The sequence below is a fragment of the Trematomus bernacchii genome, unplaced genomic scaffold (assembly GCF_902827165.1).
Source record: "Trematomus bernacchii unplaced genomic scaffold, fTreBer1.1, whole genome shotgun sequence".
In the NCBI taxonomy this organism is placed as follows: domain Eukaryota; kingdom Metazoa; phylum Chordata; class Actinopteri; order Perciformes; family Nototheniidae; genus Trematomus; species Trematomus bernacchii.
Genome location: NW_022987710.1, coordinates 1,086,950 through 1,114,864, shown reverse-complemented (window position 1 = coordinate 1,114,864; position 27,915 = coordinate 1,086,950). Strand labels below are relative to the sequence as shown.

The 27,915-nt window shown below is 40.8% G+C and overlaps 1 protein-coding gene across 2 annotated transcripts; it reads left to right on the top strand.

Annotated features, from left to right (window-relative positions):
* The first annotated feature begins 163 nt into the window (after nucleotides 1-163).
* Nucleotides 164-26,282, top strand: LOC117491098 (AP-2 complex subunit alpha-2-like). Of its 2 annotated transcripts, XM_034140948.1 has the most exons (23): nucleotides 164-401; nucleotides 2,143-2,211; nucleotides 5,130-5,272; nucleotides 5,399-5,592; nucleotides 6,173-6,302; nucleotides 8,494-8,595; nucleotides 8,710-8,818; nucleotides 9,463-9,613; nucleotides 10,016-10,184; nucleotides 10,854-10,991; nucleotides 11,075-11,257; nucleotides 11,954-12,051; nucleotides 12,430-12,661; nucleotides 13,961-14,125; nucleotides 14,337-14,429; nucleotides 16,350-16,507; nucleotides 17,637-17,719; nucleotides 17,897-17,986; nucleotides 18,983-19,106; nucleotides 19,186-19,302; nucleotides 20,228-20,297; nucleotides 22,445-22,579; nucleotides 23,499-26,282. In XM_034140948.1, the coding sequence occupies exons 1-23, from the start codon at nucleotides 335-337 to the stop codon at nucleotides 23,574-23,576; spliced, it is 2,898 nt and encodes a 965-aa protein (XP_033996839.1). In that variant the 5' UTR covers nucleotides 164-334; the 3' UTR covers nucleotides 23,577-26,282. The 2 variants fall into 2 exon arrangements, with proteins under 2 accessions (XP_033996839.1, XP_033996840.1); XM_034140949.1 differs by lacking the exon at nucleotides 14,337-14,429.
* Nucleotides 26,283-27,915: the final 1,633 nt, after the last annotated feature.

Genomic DNA, 27,915 nt, shown 5'->3' with positions numbered 1-27,915 from the left:
TAAATCTACTTTTCTTTTTCCCCAAGCCGTGCACATATATATTTGTATGTGATAAAAATGTCTCATTCGCCATGTTGTTTCTTCCACATGTATGGAACGCAGCCCTTCTTTTTGGATGTAGGTTGGCTTGTAGGTGTAGGTCTAGGTCTGTATGAAACCGGACGCAGCCGCAGCCGCTCTGGTTCCTGTCTGTCTCCGTCATATATCGGGGCTCCCTGTCCGGTACTGCTGCGGTTGCTAGCTGCTTAGCACACTTTAAAAGAAAGTTACTCTATATGGTTAGGCGTTTTTTAATTCAGAAGATTAATCGTAACGTTAAAAGGGAGTATACAACATGCCTGCAGTCTCAAAAGGTGATGGGATGCGTGGCCTGGCCGTGTTCATCTCTGACATCAGGAACTGTAAGTTTGTTTATCACACACATACACAGTTGTTGGATAGGCATGTAACAAGCTAGCTGGTGTAACGAGGATTAGCTATATGACGGATGGTTTTCAGAACATGTTTCCCATGCCCCTTACTCATACTTTTTGTAACTTCAGCGACCTTAGACGGCTTTACACGACCACTCTGCTGGCTAGCCCACACTTGCTAATTAAAGCTAGCCGCTAGCTTCCACTTGCTAACGTCACGTCGAAGGGCGTGGACCGACGGCTAAATGGAGATAATGCCAAACTGCCCATTTTATTAGCCTTTTGCATTTTAAGTTAGTGTGTTTTATAGTTTTCTGCCAGAAACCAAGCGAATCCTTTCCAACACTATATATATCTATGTGTTTTTTGTTTCTGCGTTAACGTCACAGCTGACAGTTGAGCCTTTGTGAGGACGTGCACATCTGTGGGCAAGGATATGTCACATGTTGCCAGGATCTCTTTCTCCTAAAATATGCAAAAAATCCGCCAACTATAATTAAAAAACGTTCACCGTGTTTTCAGGCGTCCAGCTAGAGACATTCAGAAGAAATGTCTGTCAGTTTAAGTGGGATAAAATTATGAAATAGGCCATTAACTCTTCTTACAAGTGTATGTCTTACACTGTAGAATTGTTACCATATGCTTTACCATTTCCTTTCTCCTTAAGTGTTTATTCAGCATTTTAGATTCACTTACATTTATGATGTGCGCTCAAATGAGGAAACAGATTTCAGTCACCAAAGAAAATACATTATTATGAGGTGACTTTTGCATCCTACTGTATATAGCCCATCATGATTTATTATCTTGTTATTATGACCTAGTAATATAAAGTCATCACCCTGTCATTTTACGGCTTAATGATTTTAATTATTTATGAGATTGATTCTTGTATCAATGATAACTGTTTCAGATGATACTGTTCACAGCTGTATCAGAGTACACTTAGGGGCCAAACCAATGCAATGGGATTCCTGATAGTTAGTACGTGTAATGGCTAGCTACATTATAATCCCCACAGGTGTTTATGATCACTGAGTGCTGATGCGGCATCTGAGCTGCAGAGGTTGTTGAATGCTGACTCACTCTCATTAAAGACAACAACTGTTTGCATCTGCTCACCTCAATCTGTTTCCTCAACACTGAAACATAGCTGTTTCCTAAAAATCTCTTCTGTTGAGCTGTTCTGTAAACCCTTTCCTAATGACCCTGTTGCCATAACAACACATTACCTAGGTTCCCACGCCTACACTCATAATCAGCGATCCTCTTCTCAAAAGGAGGATATACACAAATGGATCTCTAAGTAATGAAATAGTGATCATAGAAAAACATCTACAATTGTCTCTGTAGAATAACAACATGGACTACAATCTCAAAGGAATGCTTCCAGCACCTTATTTAAATCCATGACACCAATCATTCAGGCTGTTCTTGGAGAAGATGAAGCTACCCAGTACTCTAAGTATACTAATTAAGTGGTTTCTAGCTGTAGCCAATATGTCTCTGTATAGTTGAGCTCCACCGTCCTTTATAAGAACCTCATAAAAGAGCCACGGTTTTGTATTGGCGGACATATCGTTGTGCATGAGGAACACCTAATGTGGATTTATTTCCTCTCGGCTCATAAAATGAAAAAAAACTAATTGTAAACAAGAATAGGATCTATTCAAATGTCTGAGTATTCACAGCAACATGTAACATGTACAATATCTTGATCTATGTGTAGGTAAGAGCAAAGAAGCAGAGGTCAAGAGGATAAACAAAGAACTGGCCAATATCCGTTCCAAATTCAAAGGTAGGTGAACAACTCTGCAGGCTAGACTTCAGTGTAAGGCATACTAGGGCTGCTCAATTAATCGTATTGTTATCGCATTACGATGTTGGCTTGCAACGATTATGAAAACAACATAATCGAAATAAAACTATTCTTTTTTTTTTCTTCTTTTTAATTAAAAAAAAAAATATATATATATATATATATATATATATATATATATATATATATATATATATATATATATTGGTTTTTCAGTTGAATTATACTTAAAGGTGGGGTAGGTAAGTTTGAGAAACCGGCTCGAGATACACTTTTTGTTATATTCCATGGAATGCTCTTAACATCTAACTAAAGTAACTGGATGGCCTACCTGCCTGTCAGCCTTCCATCTGTGCACAAACTTATCTCGTGCCCTCATTGGTCATGTGCGCGTTCGTGTGTGTTGGAGGAGGGGCTCTGTAGGAAGTGGCAGATTTTTTCCAGCTGTGTATTTTCAAATTCTAGCGCACTCAAGCTGGTTTCTCCAAAATTACTTACCCCACCTTTAAAGTTCAGGGTAATCAACTGTTACATTTTTTTCCAAGTAAATGGATAATCGTTTTTAATAATCGTGATATCAATTATTGACCCAAATATCGAGATTATGATTTTTGCCATAATCGAGCAGCCCTAAGGCATACATGACAAGTTTATATTTTACCATGGACCAAATTGTACAAGCACCTGCTCTGTTTCTTGATACAAATCCTTTTCCTTCCATGTCACATGTTTTCCTGTTGCTGTTTAATCTGCTCTGCTAACTCATCTTGTGACTGTGTCCCAGCTTTTTTTAATTTATTTTTTCCTCACGTTTTTTGGATGTTTCTGCACTGTAAAAGGTCCACACACCTCTCTGTGAATGTGTGTGTCCTGTTGTGTGTGTTGTTTCTCCTGCCACCTGTTCCATGCTGCCTATAATTAGTTTGCTCCAGAATGAATCTGCCCAGCATTCAGGCCTATGTTCATTATAATGTGTTCTCTATGGGCCCTTCAGCCTGCACAAGGCCAACTTTTCAACTTCATAAGTGATCTCATTGTTTATGTTATGTGCTCTCTCAAAGTATTAAAAGTTACAATTTTGGCTACGTCAAATCCAATGCTGGAAAGTTGTAGGGGGAGAAGGTCTCAGATATTGTTTGACAATCCATCAAGCCCTTTAGTTTAAGCAATCTGACCCCGTTAGTGTTTTTCATCAAATGTTTGTGTGGGGTAGCCCAATATTTGATCAGAGCTTTGTTATGCATCTGCCAAGGCTTTACAGTTTGTGTAGTGTCTAGTGTGTGATTGTATTTACAAAGACGGACCGCCTCAACAACTAATCTAGTCTCAGAGGAAATGTGTACTGGGCGTTATTATGAACGAGGGAAATAACTGGCTGAAAAACTTTTGATCACAAGTAGTAAGCTAATTCAAATTGTACCCATAGATGCAAGTATTTAAGATACGTTTTTCAGCAAAATACAAATCGGCGTAATGCTTACCTTTTTTATTAATTAATCATGCCACCTCCCTAAACATTAGCCCCTAAATTGTCCTCTGCTTTTGTTCCATTGCGACAGACTAACAGAGCTGTAAGTAGCGGGAGAGATGCTCTGTGGTAAATAACTATGACCAGGATGCACCCTTTGTGTCCAATGTTAACACCTTTTATTCATCTCAGTAGGGACATCCAGTGACCGAGCAGCAACAGCATTAAGAGTAAAACACAGGATAGGACGGTAAAGAGTTCACACAAGAGTAGTTGAGTTTACATTTAGACAAATTAAAGTGAAGACAATTATGAATATGAATACATATTTTCAGTGCAAGCCATATGTCATATCACAGATGACCAACGTAGGCATTCAAAACGGATTCCTTAAGGGTAAACATGAGACTCACTTAGGCTTTTTCAGGAGTTAAATGTGGTATAGCCATAAATAATATTCACAGTCTCACAATTGAAGTTAAGGTTTATTTAAGAAAAAAAAAACTTCGGTAATAATAAGTATTTATGAAGATTAAAATACTGCACCTATGGATGTATTAACATCCATAGGTGCAGTATTTTAATCCTGAATTAGCCCTAGATATCCTAATAAATCATTTTAGTCCCACCAGTCATTTGTCTTTAAAATTGAATGAATAAATTCCAGCTTTTGTTTGTATTCTAATCAATTTTGTGTGTGTGTGTGTGTGTGTGTGTGTGTGTGTGTGTGTGTGTGTGTGTGTGTGTGTGTGTGTGTGTGTGTGTGTGTGTGTGTGTGTGTGTGTGTGTGTGTGTGTGTGTGTGTGTGTGTGTGTGTGTGTGTGTGTGTGTGTGTGTGTGTGTGTGTGTGTGTGTGTGTGTGTGTGTGTGTGTGTGTGTGTGTGTGTGTGTGTGTGTGTGTGTGTGTGTGTGTAGGTGTGTGTGTGTGTGTGTGTGTGTGTGTGGTGTGTGTGTGTGTGTGTGTGTGTGTGTGTGTGTGTGTGTGTGTGTGTAGTGTGTGTGTGTGTGTGTGTGTGTGTGTGTGTGTGTGTGTGTGTGTGTGTGTGTGTGTGTGTGTGTGTGTGTGTGTGTGTGTGTGTGTGTGTGTGTGTGTGTGTGTGTGTGTGTGTGTGTGTGTGTGTGTGTGTGTGTGTGTGTGTGTGTGTGTGTGTGTGTGTGTGCCTGTGTGTGTGTGCCCGTGTGTGTGCCCTTGTGTGTGTGTGTGCCCGTGTGTGTGCCCTTGTGTGTGTGTGTGCCCTTGTGTGTGTGCCCGTGTGTGCCCTTGTGTGTGTGTGTGCCCTTGTGTGTGTGTGTGCCCTTGTGTGTGTGTGCCCTTGTGCGTGTGCCCTTGTGTGTGTGTGTGTGCGCCCTTGTGTGTGTGCGCCCTTGTGTGTGTGTGTGTGCGCCCTTGTGCGTGCGCCCTTGTGCGTGCGCCCTTGTGTGTGAGTAGGAGACAAGGCTCTAGATGGCTACAGTAAAAAGAAGTATGTCTGCAAGCTCCTCTTCATCTTTCTCCTGGGCCATGACATCGACTTTGGACACATGGAGGCCGTCAACCTCCTCAGCTCCAACAAGTACACAGAGAAACAAATCGTAAGTTTGTCCTCATGTTCACACACCAAGCTGTCATGGAAATATGTTTGTGTACAGGTGTGGGACTAAGGAGTATACAAATATGTTGTAATTACACTAAAACATTTCCCCCATGTGCCTTTCCAGGGGTACCTGTTCATCTCAGTGCTGGTGAACTCTAACAGCGACCTGATCAGTCTCATCAACAACGGCATCAAGAATGACCTGGCCAGCCGCAACCCCACCTTCATGAACCTGGCCCTGCACTGCATCGCTAATGTGGGCAGCAGAGAGATGGCTGAAGCTTTTGCCTCTCAAATTCCCAGCATCCTGGTGGCAGGGTTTGTACATCAAAATTATTTTGTATGAAGATATTTCAACTGTTGAAGTCTCAAACGCAATTAATTTGATCCACTAGCAGTTTAAAAATGCAAATGTAAGCCTGAAAGACAAATACGCACTCTCTGGGCAAGACCTTTTTAGATATTTCCAGGTAAGACATTTTGTTAAACCCCAATTTCCGTCTTTTCCACATACACCCCCAAAATGACCTTGTGATTTGGAAATTGTGCCTAACAAAAAGGAGTTCATTTCAGAAATGTATAATCTTCTTATGGCACTGAACGCTCATACCCTCGCTAAGACAATTCTTGGGATGCTGAATTATGGTCAAATCTTAGAGATGAGTTCTGTGATGCAGCTGAGAATATATACATCAACATCCTGTGCACGCCTTGGGCTGATACAATTGAATGTCCTGCACCGGATGGTTAATTCTAAGAAAGAAATGAAAATGAATGAAGATCATGGTCTCAATTGGGACCCTGTATGATTGTACCTGTTCCTTTAATAAATAAACTGTGAAAAATACACGTGTAATCATAAGACATAATGGTGTATTGGATTGACTTGTGCCTGCAGGGACACGATGGACAGCGTGAAGCAGAGTGCAGCGCTGTGTCTGCTCCGGCTCAACAGGACCTCTCCGGACCTGGTGCCCATGGGGGAATGGACCGCACGAGTGGTGCACCTGCTCAACGACCAGCACCTGGTAAGACTGACCCAAGTCCTTTCTGTTCCCTAAGGAGTCTGAACAAGTGTGTCATGTGTTCTCCTGGGGTGTGACGGTAAACAAACGTCACGGTTCAGTTAATACCCAGATTTAAGAGTCATGGTTCAATTACGTTTCAAACACTTCTGAGTTACGCTATACTAATGCAGAACAAATATTTTCCCTAATGGCAACAGGTCGCCATTGTCTTTTTAAGAGATAATGTGCAGCAAGTCACTCTGTCGGGAACCTGCTCACCCTGTCGGTGTTCCTTTTCTCATTAATGACTGCCTTTCTGCAAATGATCCCGCTTAGTACTAAATAAACCAACGACTTGTCTCAACAATTTGTTGATTAAAAATGTATTATATTGCTTCCTAAAATAGTCCTTAGGTCCAGCTCGCTGACTCTTTTATCCTTTTATGGGGAAAGTTGTTTGTAAAAATGATTATTCACAGTATTTTCTGACCGAGGAAAACAAATGTGTTTTATTTGTTTGCCCTTTACTGTTGTTGAATAAACCGGACTTCTTTCTGCGGATTGATACGACTAAACATATTCCCTTGATCAGAGCGTCCTCCGTAGCAGCAGTCTGTTAGCGGAAAAAAGTCAGACCCTTGAAATGAATTCAGAATTGAGTATTCAGCAAAGACGTGCAATGGAAACACAAAAAGCATCTCTTATGGCTGGATTGTTTAAAAATAAAATAGCATCTCTTATGGATGGGGTATACAACAATTCATTAAAAAAGCATCTGGCTACTGCTGTGAAATGATATCATGTGTATCGCTTCCTCAACACATGTTGGCAACACCGAACAAGAAGTTTCCGAGCTTGTTAACTTAGGAAACGCAGAACGTCCATCAATCTACATGCCTTGAGTTCTGCACCAGACCGTGACGCTACGATAACATAGGCTGCTTTGTGACGCAGTGTTTGTTTTCTTTGGAGTCTTGAGTGTGTAATTTGTTCACTGAAATGTTACACACAACTCACTGTTTGGTTCTTACCCATAATTGTGCGTCATGGTTGGATTCATGTTAGGGCTGCACGATATATGGTGTCGTGGCGATAATCCCGATATGCGCATGCGCGATATTCACATCGCGTGGACGTGCGATATTAAGTAGGCAAATTAACTCAAACACGTCATGTTACAATTATTTTGCTGCTTGCTACAAAAGGGAAACTTGCGCGGCTCATGTCAGGGGTACTTGAGTGAGTGACATGCAGGCTCTGCATGCACAGCAAACCACCAATCACAATCAAATCTCCAAAGCAAACGGACCCAGTGATTAAAGGTAGAAACGCTGAATAAAGTAGTTGCATGTGTTTCTCCAGGGCAGTTCGGCGCTGCTAACCGAGCTAGCTCAGCTTGTTGCTCTGATAACTTAAGATCCAGACGTCCGTGACTAAAATCCTTAATCCGGTTAAATATAGTTAAAAAAATACCAATTGTATAGCATTAAAGTTCAAGAAAGGATGGTTTGCGGGAAAAAAAACCAGTTTTTTCTTCAATTCCTGTATTTTTTCATATCTCAATATATATCGCAGGGGGAAAAAAAATCGCAATGTCAGTTTTTTCCAATATCGTGCAGCCCTAGTTCATGTTCAATACAATGGGGAAAAAACCCTCTTGCCTGTGACTAAGGGAGCTTTTAGCCCACTGGCAACTTTGATAAACTATTTTCATAGTAAAAAATAAGGAACATTCGAACACTGTATAACACGGAAACAAACACCTTCCCAAAAGACAACAGGTCACAAAAGGCTACAAAACTGAAAAGCTATGCTATTTTTGCTATGAAATTTAAAATACTTATTGTCTTCTTTTTACCCATTGCATCTAGTTGACAGTATACATTTATTTATTTATACTGTCATATCATTTGTTGGCTTGTGTTTAATTTCTTCAACGGTTTTACAGGTTCAAGTTTCTTAGCTTTTGAACTTTGAATCTGCATTCACTGCAACAATCTACGTGCCATGTGTTCTGCGTGCACTGTAACAATTTTGGCTTCATGTCACAGCGATTTGTTTTGTCTGGCCATCTCACCCCTCTCATCTCTGTGAACCAGCAGCACAGTTTTCCAGTGACACTTAATACTGTGTCAGTTAATCTGTAATTATGATATAATGATGTGTGTGTGTGTGTGTGTGTGTGTGTGTGTGTGTGTGTGTGTGTTTTCAGGGAGTAGTAACAGCAGCCACCAGCCTCATCACCACTCTAGCCCAGAAGAGTCCTGAGGACTTCAGAACATCCATTTCTCTGGCTGTGGCCCGGCTCAGCAGGGTCAGTGTGTCTGTCTCTTTACATGATAACTTCATTCACTGAGGTCAAAGATCAAATCTAAAATGAACATATATTCATGTGTTTTAATGTGTCACCTTGTTGTTGCTTGTCCAGATTGTGACTTCAGCATCCATCGACCTACAGGACTACACATATTACTTTGTTGCTGCACCATGGCTGTCTGTCAAACTGCTACGCCTGCTACAGTGCTACCCTCCACCTGGTATGTACACTTATGTGTTTCTGCACCACAGATGATTATCCAGTGGAGAAACATACAGTCCTATCACCTGAAAAGTGAGGAGTAGAACTTACTCACTGGGTAAAGTGGGCAACTTTCTTTCTTAAATAATATTTTGACACTATTTAATTGGATGATCAAACATTGAGGGTAAATGTAGCCAATAAAAGCAATAGATTCCTCATTGCTACTCTGTGGACAGATACATCAGAATTCTCCTGCTGCTCAAGAGGTGTAGATAGGCACCATTTTTCACCTAAAACAAGAACCACAGCATTTTCCCCAAAAAATGGTGCCGGTCAACATGTCTGGGAAGATTTCAATGTTCCAGGCCAAATGTCTATCAAATATTATCTGTGTTTATGATTTAGCCTAAACATTTTTTATAAAATAGAATAGTTGCATGAATGGATTTTTGACACTAGATGGCACCAGAGTAGACAAATACATTTCAGAAAAAAATACCTTCTATGAGATATGTTAAAATATATCAGCTTTTCCCACTATTTTGGATATGGAGGTGAAAAACCTTGCTTTGAGTCCCAGCTGAATGTCTGTGTTTTTAATATGAACATTCTTTAATGTAATGGCTTGAGTTGTTCAGAACACGCTGTCTGTTGTTGCAGAGGACGCAGCGCTGCGCAGCCGCCTGACAGAGTGTCTGGAGACCATCCTCAACAAAGCCCAGGAGCCCCCCAAGTCCAAGAAGGTCCAGCACTCCAACGCAAAGAACGCTGTTCTGTTTGAAGCCATCGCCCTCATCATCCACCACGACAGGTCGGTCATACTCCTCATGTAACTCTGGTTCATTCCCCGGGGTTTTATAATTGGGCCACTGGGTAGACTTTTAGTAAATCATGTTGGATTCTAACATGTTGTATTCAGTCCTGTAGCCACATAGCATCTGCTGTTTTGCAGAAAGGCACTTGACAGGGACCCCCCCCCCCCATCCATTGTCAATCAAAAACAAAATACTTCCAGGCTTTTTTAAACTAGTGTTTATGACAATGATATCTTGAGAACATAGCCCTGCTAATATAGGAAATATTTGACCCCTTGTCTTTTATCTTCCTATTTAGGCTACTTTACATTTGTTCGACTTTATTTTTCACCTATGTGGGGTTTTAGATGTTGCAATGTGTGTTGACTCTTCATCTAGCTGTTGTTCTGGTCCCTCAGTGAGCCCACCCTGTTGGTACGAGCCTGCAACCAGCTGGGCCAGTTCCTGCAGCACAGGGAAACCAACCTGCGGTACCTGGCTCTGGAGAGCATGTGCACGCTGGCCAGCTCCGAGTTCTCTCATGAGGCGGTGAAGACGCATATAGATACTGTGATCAACGCTCTGAAGGTGAGGCCTTCATCAGCTGTCTGCTTTGATAAGCTGTGATGTGGACATGATGAACATGTTTTTTTTTTCACCATTTGACTAGTGTTTGGCTATAGAGTCTGTTATGCCACTAACATTCAGTGTTTTTTTCTACTAATTGATAGTTGTCCCTTGACAAATGTTGAATTGGACTTCTGTTCTAAGATGCAAAGCTGTGATATGGCAATAAGTGAGCTGTCTGTTATGGACATTGGTATATCAGCGTTTATGAAAACACAACAATAATGAACAGCCTATTTGAATGGCTGGCAAGTTCATACGAACAATCAGTTTACTAACAGATTAACTGAAGGTTCTTATAAAGCAGCACTCCAGCTAACAATAGTTTTCGTTATTAAATAATCTGACCATTTTTTTCTTGAATTATTGAAATGTAATCCCGATTATGATTTTGTTGGCCAACAATTTTAAAATATCTTGAGCACTGCCAATATTGATGTCTGCCTGCTCTGCTCACATAAAGCGCTTCCTAAACTAACAGAGCGTTAAGAGATGATTGCATTAGCAACCTTCACTGAAGGTTGCTAATGCAATCACGAGTAGAAGAGAAATATATTGTATATCAAGCTTTGTTTTCTTATATTATTGGCCATAATCATTTGTCATACATTTCTGTTTATTTGTATACAGACAGAGCGAGATGTGAGTGTGCGCCAGCGAGCCGTGGATCTGCTCTACGCCATGTGTGACCGCAGCAACTCCAAGCAGATAGTGGCGGAGATGCTGAGCTACCTGGAGAACGCAGACTACTCCATCAGAGAGGAGATAGTGGGTCATCAGTACAAGCCTGGTCATCATTTTCTTCTTCTGTGTATGCCTCTCCCCCTGACTCACTTGCTTTTCTTCCTCAGGTGCTCAAGGTGGCTATCCTGGCTGAAAAATATGCTGTAGACTACACCTGGTACGTGGACACCATTCTGAACCTCATCCGCATTGCGGGGGACCACGTCAGCGAGGAGGTGTGGTATCGAGTCATCCAGATCGTCATAAACCAAGACGATGTCCAAGGATACGCCGCAAAGACCGTCTTTGAGGTGGGCATGAAGATATCTGTCATCACACTCAGAATCTTCCTCTTAAGAGTCCTCTTATGGTCCACCATCATGTGTTATAAGTCCCCTGTTCATGAGCACATCAAGAGGAATAAATAGGGACTAAGTGGGAATTGGCTGAAACATTCAAATTTCAGCAATTCACTTTTTTCATTTAAAAACTGTAATGTCTTTTTCCTGGTCTCCAAAGGTTCCTAAGACTAACAGGATTTACAGAGCAGCAGCTATGAATGTCCTAAACCTTTGTTTGCTCTAGATGTACCCCTTAGTGCACAAGGAATGAGGGAGTCATTTTAGATAATAACAGGAAGCCTGCAAAGGAAAGTTGTAATGCATTTTTCTTAATGCAGAGTTATACAGCAAGTAACTTTACAAATGTGAGCTAGCTATAAACTAAGATCGCACTGTGAAACTGAAAATATATTTTGAATTAAACAACATTAAAAAAAAAGCGAGAGAAAAGAACCAAAGATCGTTGACTTAAATTGAGTTTTACCAGAGTCAATCCAAAGAGTTTGCCTTGTTGTGATACCAGTGAGGGATTGTATACTTGTGTCCGGACTATGTGAAGCCCATACTGACAATATTGGGTGGCTAATCAACACCTCTGCTTGCAGTAGATATTATGTATAGATTGTATTCCAACCCAATGTTGTCATGCTTTGTGAACTCTTGTAGGCACTGCAGGCTCCAGCCTGCCACGAGAACCTGCTGAAGGTGGGGGGTTACATCCTCGGAGAGTTTGGAAACCTTATTGCTGGGGACCCACGCTCCAGGTAAACTGCAAGCATTCATATGGTTTTGTTTTCCACATTTTGAGATATTTGAATAGAATAGTTTTTTAACAGCAAATGGAACAGCTGTGTCTCTTTGAGAGAAGTATCCCCGTTTCTCTCAAAGTTTTCACCTGGACTATTTCTTGTTTAAAAAGTACTGTTAATGAAGTCAACACTATCTGCACAGCTAGATGAGACAAGTTCTAATTTAAAAAAACATTTTGTAATGTTTGTGTAATTTGGGTGAACCTAAACTAAACATGGTGCTGTGTTTTCCATAGGAAACAAGCAGCAGCAGCAATGTAATATACAAGGGACATATTGAGTTAGTTTTGTGAAGAGTCTCGATCTGACCTGAATGTTTGTGTCCTCCCTCAGCCCTCTGGTCCAGTTCAACCTCCTCCACTCTAAGTTCCACCTGTGCTCGGTGCCGACCCGGGCCCTGCTGCTGTCCGCCTACATCAAGTTCATTAACCTGTTTCCAGAAGTGAAGCCCACCATCCAGGACGTGCTGCGCTCAGACAGCCAGCTGCGCAACGCTGACGTGGAGCTGCAGCAGAGAGCCATCGAGTACCTGAGGCTCAGCTGCATCGCCAGCACCGACATACTGGTGAGGGGGCTCTGCAGGAAGTACACAAAAATACTGATTACGCCAAATTCTATCAGTCTGGCCCACATTCAAGCTTTCACAAAAACAGGTTAAAAAAAGTCGGCATTGATTTACATAACAATGAAGATCTGTACCAAACAAGGACTTTTGATTAAGTCTGTGGAATACCGTGTGTTGCCTGGCACTTCTTTGTAGCAACACAAGACTTCATACCAAATATTACCCTTACTGAGATTTGGATATTGAACTAGTCCATATTGAAACTTTGATAACTTTTTTTTTACAACATAGACTCAATCAGCTGTTTGAAATAAATACATATTTGTTCTTTTCCAAAAACATGTGGTGAGCAACATTTAAGTGAAGGCATTAAAAGTAACATCACATATCTTTTCTGAAGATTTTGCCACATTTTGATGTGAATCGCTTTGTAACTGTAGTATTAGTTCACATCCACATGACAGGAAACCTTCAACAGGAAGTCCTGCTCGAACCAAAGATTGTCAAAATGATCACCTTTTCCCCAAACTATAAACTTCAGAACAACAACTGGGGGGGTGAAGTGAAGAGCTCGACGCTCGTGAACTGTCAACCGGAGGGCGGGGGGAGCCTCGCTGCGGGGAGGCAGTGTGTGCGGAACTTAAATGATGCGGTTTAAACAAATTTAAATAATTGCTTTAAACGGCATAATATTAAGGACGACCGTCCGTTCTGTGATTCTCCAGAACACACATGGCCAGTCCGCCCCTGTGTAGCATATTATTTTCGATGAGAGATGAGCAGATCGCCACTGGGCTTTCAACTAAAGACACAGGCACGCAAAAACTGCGGCATTTGTACAGCTCCTTATGGGTACTACTGCAATTTGTGAAGTGTGAGCGCGCTCCGGCAGCACTTCACCCCTGATCGTTTCACCACGGAGGAAAACATCAGCAAGTTGCCTGGAGTTAAAGAGAGCGGGGCTGCGTTGCGTGCATGGCTTCCTTCTGCAGGTAACAGGGAGACGCGCTCTGGCGGCGGTCTCGTTCAGGATCCAAAAATAAAATGTAAATATTTTGCACACTTATTCCACTTATTCCTAGTGTGCCACTGGTTACGGCGCCGCGTGCCAATGGTTGCCGACCCCTGCTCTATATGTTTAACCGGCCACTCCTTTGGTGTCATATGCAAGATTAAATGTGATTACTCAATATCTGTAAAATCCCTGATTTCTAATAATAATAGTAATTACTGCTAGTAGTACAGAGGTGCAGCAGCTGTGTGTATTGCCCAGTCCTCACTGTCTCTGTCCCTCCACAGGCCACGGTGCTAGAGGAGATGCCTCCGTTCCCAGAGAGAGAGTCCTCCATCCTGGCCAAGCTGAAGAAGAAGAAGGGCCCCGGCAAGGTGCCCGACATGGACGAGGCCCGCTGGAATGTCAACGGCAACACGGAGCACAGCGAGAACACGGAACCAACAAACAAGGTAACTGCACAGCTTTCTGTAATAATAGCTTTACGTTAGAGTATAGAAAACCTATTCTGCGTATATCGTGTTGCTTTTACTGCTTTGCCTTCATTCTACCTTTATTCCTCTATTAGAACATTTCCTTGATCTTCAACTGTACTTGTCTTTTCTCCTACTTCACCTCTTCACCCTTCTATCTTCTCTTCTTGTTCTTTTCCTTCTCCATCAGTCTTCTCCTCCTTCTCTGGTGGCAGACCTGCTTCCTACCAACAGACCCCGTCCTGCCTCCTATAGTCCCACAATCCTCTCTGCTGGGAACATGGTATATCGATAGCTAGAATCCATACGAATTACAGATAGGAATTGCATAAGAGGTTAATGAAGAGTTTGATATTATTGTGCCGGTTGGATCACCCTAATTCAGTGTTTGTTTTGGATGTAGTCTTGGTCTTACACTTTAGATCAGAATGCTTTCATTACTTTTAGTCACATTTTGATTAATTGAGTCTAGTTTTGGTTGACCAACGCTTTTTTTAAATGTAGTCTTAGTCTTCTCTCAATTGTTGTATTGTAGTCATCAGATTATAATGAACATTTTAGCCTGTCTAGTGTAGCATAAGCCAATAATTGTTTACGTGTTTAACAGACAGAGAGATGGGAGGGGACGAGAATAAGGGGGAGCTTTTAGTAAATAGTATAACATTAGTAATATTAGTGTAGCCCCATATTTATCTGCAGTTGTGCACATATACAGGCTTTAAACATAATAATAATAATGTCAGCCAAAAACAAAGCTGCAGAGCATTCAAATGTGTATGATGTTCATTTGAATGTCACCATTACAAATGAAGCATCTAACTATTCAGTACAGCCGTACTATAGTCTAAAGATCTTCAGTCATCGGCCCCTTACAGAAGTTGACCACGTGTCTAAGAATCCGAATCTGATTATTGCCAGGTTCGTTTACACATACAAGTGTTAGTGTTTGTTGGTGCAAACATAAACATTATAAGTATATTATAAAAAGAAAATATTATTTTTGAAACTATTCAGCATTAAGTAAAAGAATGAAGACAAGTTTTTACACCAAATTTAAATATACAATAGAAACTAAACTTAAAAAAAAAAAAGATGAATATGACAAACTGCAGTGTATTATATTATATTTTAAAGTGGAGGGTTGTGCCGAAATGTGCAAATATATTTCCTTTATAAAAAGCAATTGAGCTTCAGTTCCACTTAAATGTTTCAGCTCTAGAAAACATATAATTAATTACATTATTTTAGAATTGTATTTAGCCTGGCATTGTGGCCCTCATAGTTAATTACTACTTGTGTAAAAAAACAACACTTTAGTTTCAAGATTCAATGCTTTATAGAGTGGTGCAGTGACGAGTCCTAAAACCCGGAAGTGAGTTAGCATTTTAACCACTTCCTGTTCCCTTGTCTCAGAGTCAACGGGATCTCTCCATAGGATTGTGGAAAATATCTGGAAATAAGGTCTGTGGTTGAGACACATTGAAGAGGCGGATCACGTTTTGTTCTACGACATTAAATCCATCAGCAGTTACCCCACTGGTGATTTCTGAAGAGTTGACGTGTCTGAAAAACAATGGTTGTTAACAAGTGGCCGAATAGGACTACAGAAGTTGTCGAGGACGTTGTACGTCATTACGCCGAACACGTAAACACTCCTCTAAGTTTGTTTGCCCTGTTCTGCTTGAAAGCAAGTACCTGCCTCCTGCAAACTGTTCAAACAAACGCTTCAACTTGTACCATTTAGAATCTGTATTTCTGAATATCGATCTTAAGTTGGCGTGACGTTGAAGTCGTGCGACTCTGCTGTACTTGGCTGTGGTTCGTTTATAGCATTTTGCTTCTGGCGATTAGATTTATGATTAGAAAATTATAAAAGTAGGGTAGACATGTGGATATTATCCGGCTGAACAAAACGTGCATTTATCGGCTTCGTTTTCCACAGACCTTATTTCCAGCTATTTTCCAAAATCCTATGGAGAAATCCCGTTTTTTTTAATCGAGGGAACCCATGCACAGCTTACTTCCGGGTAAATACGTCACCCCTGCACCACTCTATAGTCATGTGCACAGTAGCTACAGTGTAGATATGGCAATGAAAAACGTAAGTCCCAGTCTCCTCCTTATTGTGCTTGTGTGTATTATGTGTGTATTATGTGTGTATTAGGTGTGTAACAGTGCATGTTTGCTGGTGTTTCTCTGGCAGGCCCCCAGCCACCCGTTCACAGACCTGCTGAACATGAACTCCAGCCCTGCAGCCGGAGCTAGTCTGTTAGTGGACGTCCTGTCAGACCTCTCCTCCCCCGCACCCGCCCCCACCACCGGACCCGGACCCACTGATGTGTGCGAGGAACACTTCTCCAGGTGAGATATATATTAATATGAAATTGTGATTTAGTGTGAAACAGATTAATATAAGAAAATCCAAACTACAGACACTGAGGTATCCTGCCACTATTCTCTAGTACTGGATATTGCATTTCCCATAATGCAACTGGATAGTTTATTTTATTGGACCCATTTTACCTGCTAAACCCTCACTCCCCTAGTATGTTTTTTTGATTTTTTTTTACCATAGATGGTAAATATTTGATTGAATTGTATCAACATGTACATGCCTCTGTATTGATTATGTTAGTTTAGTCATCTTATCTTAGCCTTTTGTATCTGCAATGGCCCTTCTGAAACAATGTACATTTTTACTGCTATTGGATCAATTAAGGATTTATGATTTATATGTACATATTTGAAAAGCCTGTCTGCAACTTTTACAATTAAGCTGAAATATTCTGCTAGCGTTACATTTTGACACAAAGTAATAATAATTAATTGAATTTATTTGAGCACTTTTCCAAGTGCTCAAAGCGCTTTACATACATATTAAATATATTGGACATAGTAATTCATTGACTACTGTAGACAATACCCACAGGAGCAATTTAGGGGGAGGTAGGGCTGCTCGGTTATGGCAAAAATCATAATTTCGATTATTTGGGTCAATAATTGATATCACAATTATTAAAAACGATTATCCATTTACTTTGAAAACATGAATTTATTGGAGAAAAAAATGTGAACAGTATGTTTTTAACAGTTGATTACCCTGAACTTTAAGCATAATTCAACTGAAAAACGAATAAAAAAAAAAATGTAATTTGAAAAAAAAAGAGAAAAGTAATAATAAAAGAATTATCGTTTTATTTCGATTACGTTGTTTTCGTAATCGTTGCAAGCCATAATCGTAATTGCGATTAAAATACGATTAATTGAGCAGCCCTAGGGGGAGGTGTATTGCCCAAGGACACAAGGGCATGTTTACTGTGATGGGGGGTCAAGGTGGGATTGAACCTGTGCTTCCCTGCCCCCCCGATCTGATGATCAGCACACTAAACCTCCCCTAACTAAGCATATGGGTTGACAAAGTGCAAACCATATGTTCTCTATGGTCTTTTTTGTACTTTTATAATCATTTTGTGCCTTTTTAAAATTCCAGGTTTGTTTGTAAGAACAACGGTGTTATCTTTGAGAACCAGCTGCTGCAGATTGGACTGAAGTCTGAGTACAGGCAGAACCTCGGTAAGTAGATATTAGTCAACAGTATTTATTTTGCACGAGTTCTGCATCTTTTTTTTCTAATCTCATCCGTTGGCAGCATTAGAGATGTAGAAAATAACATGTGAAATGGGATGAGTAATCATATGACTTTGAAATGTAGTGCATAGTGTAGATAGTTTACCTTCTATCCTCCCACAGGTCGCATTTACGTGTTCTACGGCAACAAGACATCTTCCCAGTTCCTCAGCTTCTCCTCATCAGTGACAAGCAGCGACACGCTCAAGACTCATATCCTTCCACTGCTCCGACTTCTTCTTACAGACCTGAGTGTACTTAAAGGGATCGTTTGTGTGAGGTTGTTCATGGTTGGTGTATTAAAACCACTCAATGGTAGTTGCCCCACACTCAGTTTGGAGAAACAGACAGGATTTGTCACAGGAAGGCAAAGCAATATACTGCCCACTAGTGCTAAGACCTTGTTATCAAGTGTAAGCTATATTAAGAATATTTCACTGCTTTACCTTGCTGTCAGACAGCCCTTTCCGACGTGTAACTGATGCCGTTATATCCATCTATGCTCTCGCCAATGCCACCAGACACAATCTGAAAAAAAACATGATGTTGTGATGCTGGTCAACTGCTGCCTCCACCATTCAGTTTGTTTGAGTTAATGCTTGACTTTGGTTTGTTTGGATTCAACAAAGTCACAATCACACAAACAAGCTAACTGATTAAGACAGCACTATACCAGTAACTCCTGTGTACTGCTTTGTAGAATTTTTCTTTTTCTCAATGGAGTCTGATGGGTATGTTTGAGAGCATAGAAAACTCCCAGCTCCCTTTCGGAAACATGGACTGTTTAGCTGTCACATGGCAAGCAAAGCAGTGAAAGTATTCTCCATATAGCATACACTTACACAAACATCTATTTGTTTTTCTTGGTAGGCCTTTCTTTTATGTTCCTAAAATATTTGTCCTGCTGCCCCTGACCACAGCGGGACATTAGTATTAGCTTCCATGTGATAACTCCCATCTGTTTCACCAAACTGGGGGTGTGCCCAGCGTAATTGACCTTAGTTTATACACTGACTTTGGATAAGTACCTCATACAAAACATCCAAATTAAGTTTAAAATTGTCAAGGACTCTCCGCATACCACTCAAACTGTCAAGAAAAAACTATTCGAGATTAAAACAAAACCCACGATGTGAATGGGTGGTAAACTTTTTGTTATGTTTGCCAGTGTCATTTAAGTGTCTGTGGAGTCCTTGACCTTATCCCCACAGCTGAATGTCCACACTATGCCAGTGGACCCCACAGTGGAAGGGGGGGCTCAGCTCCAGCAGATCCTCAACATCGAGTGTTTGTCAGACTTCTCAGACACACCGGTCCTCAACGTCCAGTTCAGGTCGGTGTCTGAATCAAACTTTTGTTTCTCGTGTATCAGGTTCCTCTATGTGCTCATTCCCGACTCTGTGTGTGAACAGATACGGGGGAACTCTTCAGAACATCGCAGTGAAACTCCCTGTGATGCTCAACAAGTTTTTCCAGCCCACGGAGATGACATCGGAAGACTTCTTCCAGCGCTGGAAGCAGCTCGGAGTGTAAGGCTTGCTTTACATCATCAATGCACCACGGTCCCTTGCTTCCATAGCATTGGTCTATGACAGTGACCATCAACTGGCGGGCCACAACACAAAGCCAGACATTCTCATCCGGCCCGCACGGCGGGGGTGGAGTGGTTAGTGCGTTTGCCCCCCACTTCTTTTTTACAACGTCTCGTGAGTAATGTGCAGTACCGGAGTCCAACAGAGAGGCAGCAGCTGCGGGACAGTAGACTGCGTACTGCGTAGCCTTCCCTGCCCTGAAGAAGAAGTGATCCTTCGTTAGCGTGAAGAGTCTGCTAAGCTTTATGCGCTCCGCAGTACCTGAGCGTGCTCCACTATTATTTTAATCACGTTCTCATATTGCGATTACTAATGCAATAGGTTGGATTTAGTACTGACGACACATATTGCTTCTTTTACCTTCCATAAGCTAAATGTGTCAAATATATTTAGTTTTTTATCTCAAAGAAGCTATTTTAAGCTAGCTTTGAGAAATGGGATTTTCTTTTAAATGAATTGTGGACCAAATAATGTATTAATTTACCAAAGAAATAATCTTTATATTGAGTAATACAAAGGTTCAGATGGCCGGTTCTATATTAGATCTTGTTCCAAGATGATAAAACATCTGGATGATCCAGGCCAAACATTGTGCAACACTCGGGTAGCTGGCCTTTTATTTTTAGCTGCTTCTGACCGTTCTCCTAAGTTTTATGTTAAATTACCTGTACCTAATTCATATTAAAAGAATGCTTAATCCACAACATTACAATTGGTTCTCACCCACCATTAACTTGAATTTTTAAAGAAATTTTTTAAAGTAAAGGATGAACAACCTATAATTTTGTTGTAGAAATATTCCTTTAAATAAAGTTTTCGCCCTTTAACAAGTCATTATGTTGTCTCTCTTCTGTCTCCTCAGTCCTCAGCAAGAGGTCCAGACAATCTTCAAAGCCCAACACCCCATGGACACAGACGTTACCAACGCCAAGGTACAAAAAACTGCTTCACTGTACATGAAACCACTGTGTGTGGGGGGGGTGTAGGACTCATCTTGAAATGCTGTAATGTGAGCTGTTTCACCACTCGAGAAACTCTGAACGGATCATTTAACGGTTCACTGAATTTATAGCAGCTACAGTAGCTTTGTAACCAGGTGAAAGTTTAAGCGACCCTCAGATGGTCTTGAGTGCCTTTTTTAATTTCAAATAAGAAACAAAAAGATTGCAGATAATGTTCTGCAGTTAACCATCTGCACCAACATGAATGTTTTGTGACCATCTCTGTAACACTGGTTAGCCTATAGGGTTGGTCAGCCAGGATATCAAAGTCAATCCACATCTTGAGTCAAGGGGTGTGTTTCACTTCTCTTATTTTTCATTTCCTCGCTCCTCGATCTCGGTATCACCGGAAGTTGATTTGTCTGCGCCATCTTGAGTAGCGTCCCAGTGGCCTTATTTGTGACGGAGGATCGAGTAGTGATAACGGAGGAGAGATAATCGAGGAACTACCAGACCATCCTCCGGTGAAATCCTCAGACACTCGCCCCGCCCCCCTTACTGTGTATCGCTCACTGATTGGACGATGCAGCGCATGCACTGAGCTGGCTGCTGTCAGACGATCAGTTGTGCGGCGTCATCACAAACGGACGTCGCTTCACGTGACGCTCCGGAGGAAAGGACGTCCCATTGCTCTTAAAACTCATTTCCCTGCTTCTCGTGGTTTCCTTGCGTCTCTCCATGCTTCCCTGGTGGGAGGGACTAGACGCAGGGAAACGACGCAAGTGAGGGACGCAAGGAATCCATTTAACCGAAGTGAAACGCACCCAGGGTCCATTAAGGCCACGTTGCAGTTGACTTCAGCTCAACTCTTTCTGCAATGCGATATGACGTAATCCAAGTGAGCCACTGCATTGACCAATCACAGACTTGCAAGCACACATTACATGTTACTTGTTAGACGCTTTTATCCAAAGCGACTTACATACTCAATACTGTGACCACCTGATCCCAACACCAAGGCTCTATCCACTGCGCCACACGCCTCACTTTCCAACATGAGCACAGTATTTCTACTGTTTACCAAACAACTTGTTCATCTGGTACTCCAACCAGACTTGTATTATAAACTCCCTCTGGTGTAGACTATGGGATTTTAGCAGTGGCGAACCGTCAGGGCCTTCAAGGTATTCAGAGAATACCCTGGAACACTCAGATAAAACAAACACAAAATCAATTTAATTATATAAATAAAATTAATAAATGAGAATCGTATCTGTGTTGTTGATCTGTAATATTACAGTGTTACATTGATTTGTTTGTCCTTCTCGGACCATGCACGACGCATTTCAGTGGTTTTGTTTTAGAAAATAAATGCAACCAATCAGATCTGTTTCTGGGTCTCTGGGTAGAATATCCTTCAACCAAGGTATTCTATATCCTTGATAGAATGCCCTGGCCGTTGCACTGAATGAGAGCGTACATTTGGATTGACAGTTTGATCAACCAATCATATATTGATTTGTAGCCAATGGGCGTATTCTTTCAGAGTTTCCCTCGGTTCCAGGGTATTCTAGAAGGCCCGGTAGTTCACTGGCTCGAGACAGAGGATCCAGATGAATGCCACAAAGCAATTCATGCCGTTTTATTGTTTTTAACGTTGAAATGTTAAGTGCAACAGGTGAAGATGATGTTGTTGCGGAATTGTTGTGAGTACCCTTTTCAAGACGACAATTCAGTGAAAAGATGGAAATTATAACGGCGGGGGGCGCGGCGGGGTGTGTGTGTCTACAGAAGGTCCAGTTGTGATAGACACGGTTCGCCACTGGATTTTAGCCTTCGCAGACCATTTACATGCACAATAACCTACACACTACAGGGAAGGGAAAACTCCAAAAAGCAGAATAGGGCCTCTTTAAGACTACACTTACTGATGTTGGTGGTCCAAGGTGATGGTCAGCATCACAAAACACAATTCTAACTTTTTCTGACCACATGGTATTATCATATCGTATGATGAATACGATATGAATACTGGGCAGTTTTGGGCAGACAGGGATGTAAACCCCTCCTTCACTGGTTGGTGAGTGTGATATTTCATGTTTATTTTGTCATCTTCTCTTCTGTAACTTACTCTGCAGATCTTAGGTTTTGGGGTAGCTCTGCTCACTGGGGTGGATCCCAATCCTGCAAACTTTGTGGGAGCTGGAGTCATTCACACCAAGAACACTCAGGTGGGCTGCCTCCTCAGGCTGGAGCCCAACCCACAGGCAGAGGTACACACACACACACACTCTCACCTGTCCTTGTTTTGTACCATCAACCATAAGTGGGTTTGCAATGTATGTTGGAATAAAATGAAGATACATATGTCAACGAGTGGGGAATTCAATATATATTACTACTTGTGAATTTAAACGAGTAGTACATTTCTGAAAGCTTTCCCATCTTATGTATAGCAACACGTTGTCTGCCGTAATCTTTTTCTAATGATATTATAAGGCGGAAGTTTAAACAAGCCATTTGGTATGGTAAAAGAGTCAAATGACGCACCAAGCGCCCCCTTTTATGTGACGGCTCACAGAGCCCGGGGAAGAAAGCTTGAGTTGATAACCACCTTTGTAGAACCTGTAATGATCAGAACACCCACAGGGGGGAGCAGATGATTTCATTGATTTAAAAATGATCATACTGCTTCCGCTCATAAAGAAAGTGTGTTCCACTGCGTCACGCTCACTAAACTGCAGCGACAGCATCATGGATCCAAAGTGTCCTGCTCTCCACAAATATGAAAATGAATATTAATAAAGAATGGTGCTTTTGGATGGAGAATACTAATGTGGGTTGTCCACAGCTGACATTACATTGTCCAGACTTCTCTCTGCCGATTGATACGACTGCACATGGTCCCTTGATCCTTCTCAAAAACGGTCTGTTCTCCTACCAGACCTCTGGAGTGTCCAAATGTACCATCAGAATTTAGTATTCAACTAAGCAGTGTAGTAATAATTATTATTATTATTATTATTATTATTATTTGTAAAGCACCTTTCATTGCTAAAAGCAATCCCAAAGTGCTACAAGGGACATAAAATACATACTTAAAAACACAAGTTTAATAGTTTAGTGTAATAACCATGGCTCTGCAGTACCTCCCCCCCCATGTCTCTGTGTAACTGTGCTGTCCCCCTGCAGATGTACCGCCTGACGCTGAGGACCAGCAGGGAGTCGGTGTCTCAGAGACTGTGTGACCTCCTCTCTGAGCAGTTCTAGCTCCTCACCTTCTCTCTCCCTTTAGTTAGCAAATGATGTATTGTACAGTGTAAATTCTCTTTTTTATTTTACCTACTCCACATGTAAATGGGGTGAAATGTATTTTCCACACGTAGCTTTACTAATGCGTCACTGCTTTAAACCTGCCTTGTACTTTGTGTGTGTGTACTCACACTGAGTCCCCCTGTTCTGAGTGTGTGTTTGCTGCTCACTGCCTCTCTGTCAGACATTGTGAAGAGTTTACTAGGACCCATAATTAAAGTTATTTCACAATCCAGTCTATAAAGCTTAATTATCCGCTTATAGCACTGTAGAATTAGAAGCCCTCATTAATATGCATAATGTTATGTCATTATAAGGTACTCTAATTGTTTGTTCTTTGCTTTGAGTAAAGTTACAAAATAAATAAATCTATGCAAAAACAACACACTAAACCTAAGATGAATTGTGACTCGAAGCAACCAATGAGCTCTCAGTGTAATTTGTAATCGCATTATGAGTGGTTATAATGTATAACAGTTATGGGATTTCTAATTCACTAGAATCCTTGAAACAACAAAACAATATAGGTATAAGTCATTATAAAATGCTTTCTAATTTACAGCTAGATGACAGCAGGATTTAAGCTGTAAGCAGATTATAACACATTATTAGTGAGTGTTAAAATGCATTATAGACATGAACTGTTAGGATCTTTCCACTGATCTCAACACTGAATCCAGTTGTTCTGATCAGAGCTGTACTCTTTATATTTTCAAACACGTCGCACAGATCTCAGAGGCTTTCCTCCACTTCTCCCACACTTTGCACTCGCTGGATAAAACAGTTGGATCACAAGAGTACATCAGATAGGTTTAGACGAGAACATTTCACTTATTGTCATCTCAGGAGGAAAAACAAAGCTTTATATTGTGATACTTTTTGGAAAGTAAAAAATAGCTTTGGATGCTACCATTTTGTTTCCTGTGGTGAGAATTGTTGAGCTACGTTGTGCTGACAAATTTACACCAAATTTTAGGCGGTTGATGAGAATGGCAAAAAAAAAGAAGTAGCTAGGAAATTGATCCATTTTTGATAGTTAAGAAGTTCACTGTCTAATAATGTTATCTACTTAACTCCACACAGCTGTGCCTGTTTGTTACTCTGTCAACAACAGAACACGCCTTTAAATACGGAGCAATGTTATATACATAAATATATAAACATGTAACCATGCCACACAAAGCACTGCCACACTATCACACTACTACTTGCACCTAAATGCATCTGTTCACTGCCCAACTGGTCATTTCTATATTTCAACAGTGTATCTTCTGTTTTATTAAATATACTTTTATAATCCTTGACGGCATATCTGATGCTTTGCTTCAAAGACTGGCCTAAATGTGAAACAAAACGTCTTTCCACCACCTCTAAAGCAGTGTACAAATGAAACTGCCATTTTCAAAATATTTACAATTGACCTGATAAGGTCTCATTTTTACACTGCTCTTTGTATGCATTTAACAAAAAGGACATCATGTGTTTTGCTACCATTGCACTGAGCTAGGCTAGCTTAATGCTACGCTTACCATCTCCTGGCTGTAGCGTTATACGAACCGGCTGATATAAGAGTGATATTAATCCTCTTAGCAAGAAAGGGAATAAAGGTATGTTGATGGTTCATAATTATTGATCAGTAACATCAGTGTGAAATGGTTTGGCTCTAAGGGCACCTTCATCTGGACTCATGTTTTAACAACGGCTACGGGCACATAACCCATCATAAGGTTTCACACGGTCATGGTCCCTTACTTTACTCCGGCTCAGGAGTTTTCAGAAAGGTCAAATATCCCAGTTTCACGCTGCGCCTTCTGCAGCTTCATTCAAGAAAAACTAAGGGATTTAAAACGGGGTGAAGCTGTATATGACCAGTAGACAATAAGCGCTGGTGTTCTTTCACCCTGTTTAGGGAACAGTAGCATAAGGTCAACATGTGTCCTGTTGGAGGAACTAACTACATGTTCAACTTTTATTTGCTGATGGCTGGAAACACCACTTTAATTGAATGCTGAAATGTGAAATAACGCTTCTGTTAGCTAACATATTTGCCTTTGTTGGAGTCTTTATAAGATCATATATCAATGTATGTAGTGCTTAAACTTATATGTATCATTATGGCATTAAAATGTCTAGACATATTATATTTGTGTTTACATTATTTGAACCCAAGCCAACCCAGAGAAATGGGTAATTTTCCGTTATAGCTTTTTTCTCTTTAAAACCTGGATTTACCCACAAATATTTGTTTAATCGAGTTTAATTTTACTCAGTTACTAGAATTGTTTTCTCTCTCTTAAATTTAGGAAATTATATCTTACAGTTTAGGCCTATCTTTACTTAAATCTCCAACTAACTGCTTCCTGCAGGTACAGTTCTGTTCAGGTGAAGTACGTTGTGATCCTGAACCGTGCTTTACAACTCTTTGGTTTGGAGTTTGGGTCCTCGGTACTTTATCTAGTAAACAGTTTTTACTATCAGTGGATCAAGTTGTCTCGATTCTGATGTTTTCTGTGCCTTCTGAGGTGTGTTCAGTCTCTGTGCTGGACACATATTTGAAAAGAAGAAAAGGCTGGATATCTTGTTTCTATTTAAATGTAATGTCATTTCAACATCCAAAAAGTGTTTTCATGAATAAAAAATGATGCCTTTGTAAACACATTAAAACGTACATTGCTTGTTGAAGGTTAAATGAACAGTATTATTATACAGTACAGTGGAAACTTTTTGTATCACTCGGTTTATGAAGATTTTGAACTGAATCATTCTTATAAATGCCGTTTCAATATTTTTCTTATTTGTAATCAAGTACTCCATACAGTATTTACATTTGCAAAGTAAATTGAAAGTTGTTTAAATCTGTAAAAAGCATTATGATAGTCATATAATACAATACAAAACAGTCAATAAGATAGTATAAAGAAAGAAAGAGAAAATGGTTATAATTATCTGCATTTATCAATTTGACCCAGAGAAGCATGATCACTATAGGTGGTTTCAACTATACTGTATATTCAAGATAACTTGACTCACAATTAAACAGGCTCTTATATAAACTGCTGATCTGCACTCAGTTCAGTGGAGCAGGTAGAGACAGATGTGTTTCTTTGGAAGAGTCAAAAACAGCTGCAGCAGGTTCCCTCCATTACCTGTGTTTTAGAGAAGCGCTGACGGGGAAAGAAGTGGTAACGGCTGATATTTGTATCCCGATTTCATTGGATGTGTTAATAGCAACACGTTTAAATATTAAAGTGGACATATTTTCCTAGTTTCAGATTCATATCAGTATTTACTGCCTCTAGCCTACTGTGTCATGTCCCCATGCTTTAATGTTCAAAAAGCTCTTTATTTTTCTCATACTGCCTGTGCTGTAGGGCTGTATCCGAATATTCGTACTATTCGGGTTTCAATTTCGTTATTCGGGATATTCGTATTTTCTTTCTTTTTTTTTTACTGCGGCTGCCAAATTGAATTTATTGAAATCTCCGATATCAACAAACACAATGCAATATCCTTTTCAATTTCAAAGAACACAAATTGGTAGTGATGGCAAAATGAAGCTTTGAATGAAGCATCGAACCACTTGGACAATTGTGTCGGAAATAGGTTCATTTCTCGAAGCTTCAGTTACAGCGACCTCTCCTGGCGAAGTGCAAGGCTGCAGTGGGTTTAATATATCTTTGCCTTGAAAAATATTCGATGCACACACACACTAAGACTGAATATCATGTTCTATTTGCAATTAAAGATTGATAATTGTGTGTATTGGGTTATTAGCCGCGTTCACACCAAGTACTTTGCCGTACTTAGTTCCCAGCACTTAGTTCCCGGCACTTAGTTCCCCTATGGAACTAAGAGCCGATCGCGTTCACACCGGAATAAGTTCCCTGAGGGAAGATTACGCAAATGAGCCGCTGACGTCACTTCGTCTTCTTCTGCTTTGGGTTTACTGGCAGGCCGCAAACAACTTCACGGCGCATACTGCCACCCGAAGTCCCCGGGCGGAAGTCCCCGGAGTTGGGGACTGGCTTCAGTAGAAGCTGCTGGGACTCCCAGCAGCTTCTACTGAAGCCTTCCGAGTAAATCGCCAGAACGCCGACACCTCATCTCCACCGCTCCCATGTTGCCATAAGTTAGTCTCTCTGCGTTTGTGCGCTGGGCGAATGCTAATGCTAATAATGCTAATGCGAGGATAATAAAATGGCGGCTCTACAAAACATTTCAGAGTTTTACGGGGCGTGGTTTGCAATTCGCCCAGCCAATCAGAACTGGGGCACTTTTTTCCCCCAGGAAAGTACCA

Excerpts from the sequence above, each read along its gene's own strand:
- LOC117491098 (XM_034140948.1), top strand. The coding sequence starts at position 335 with ATGCCTGCAGTCTCAAAAGGTGATGGGATGCGTGGCCTGGCCGTGTTC. Across the intron at positions 10,185-10,853 it reads CTGTGATCAACGCTCTGAAG|ACAGAGCGAGATGTGAGTGT; the intron begins GTGAGGCCTTCA and ends ATTTGTATACAG. Across the intron at positions 19,303-20,227 it reads CGCTGGAAGCAGCTCGGAGT|TCCTCAGCAAGAGGTCCAGA; the intron begins GTAAGGCTTGCT and ends CTGTCTCCTCAG.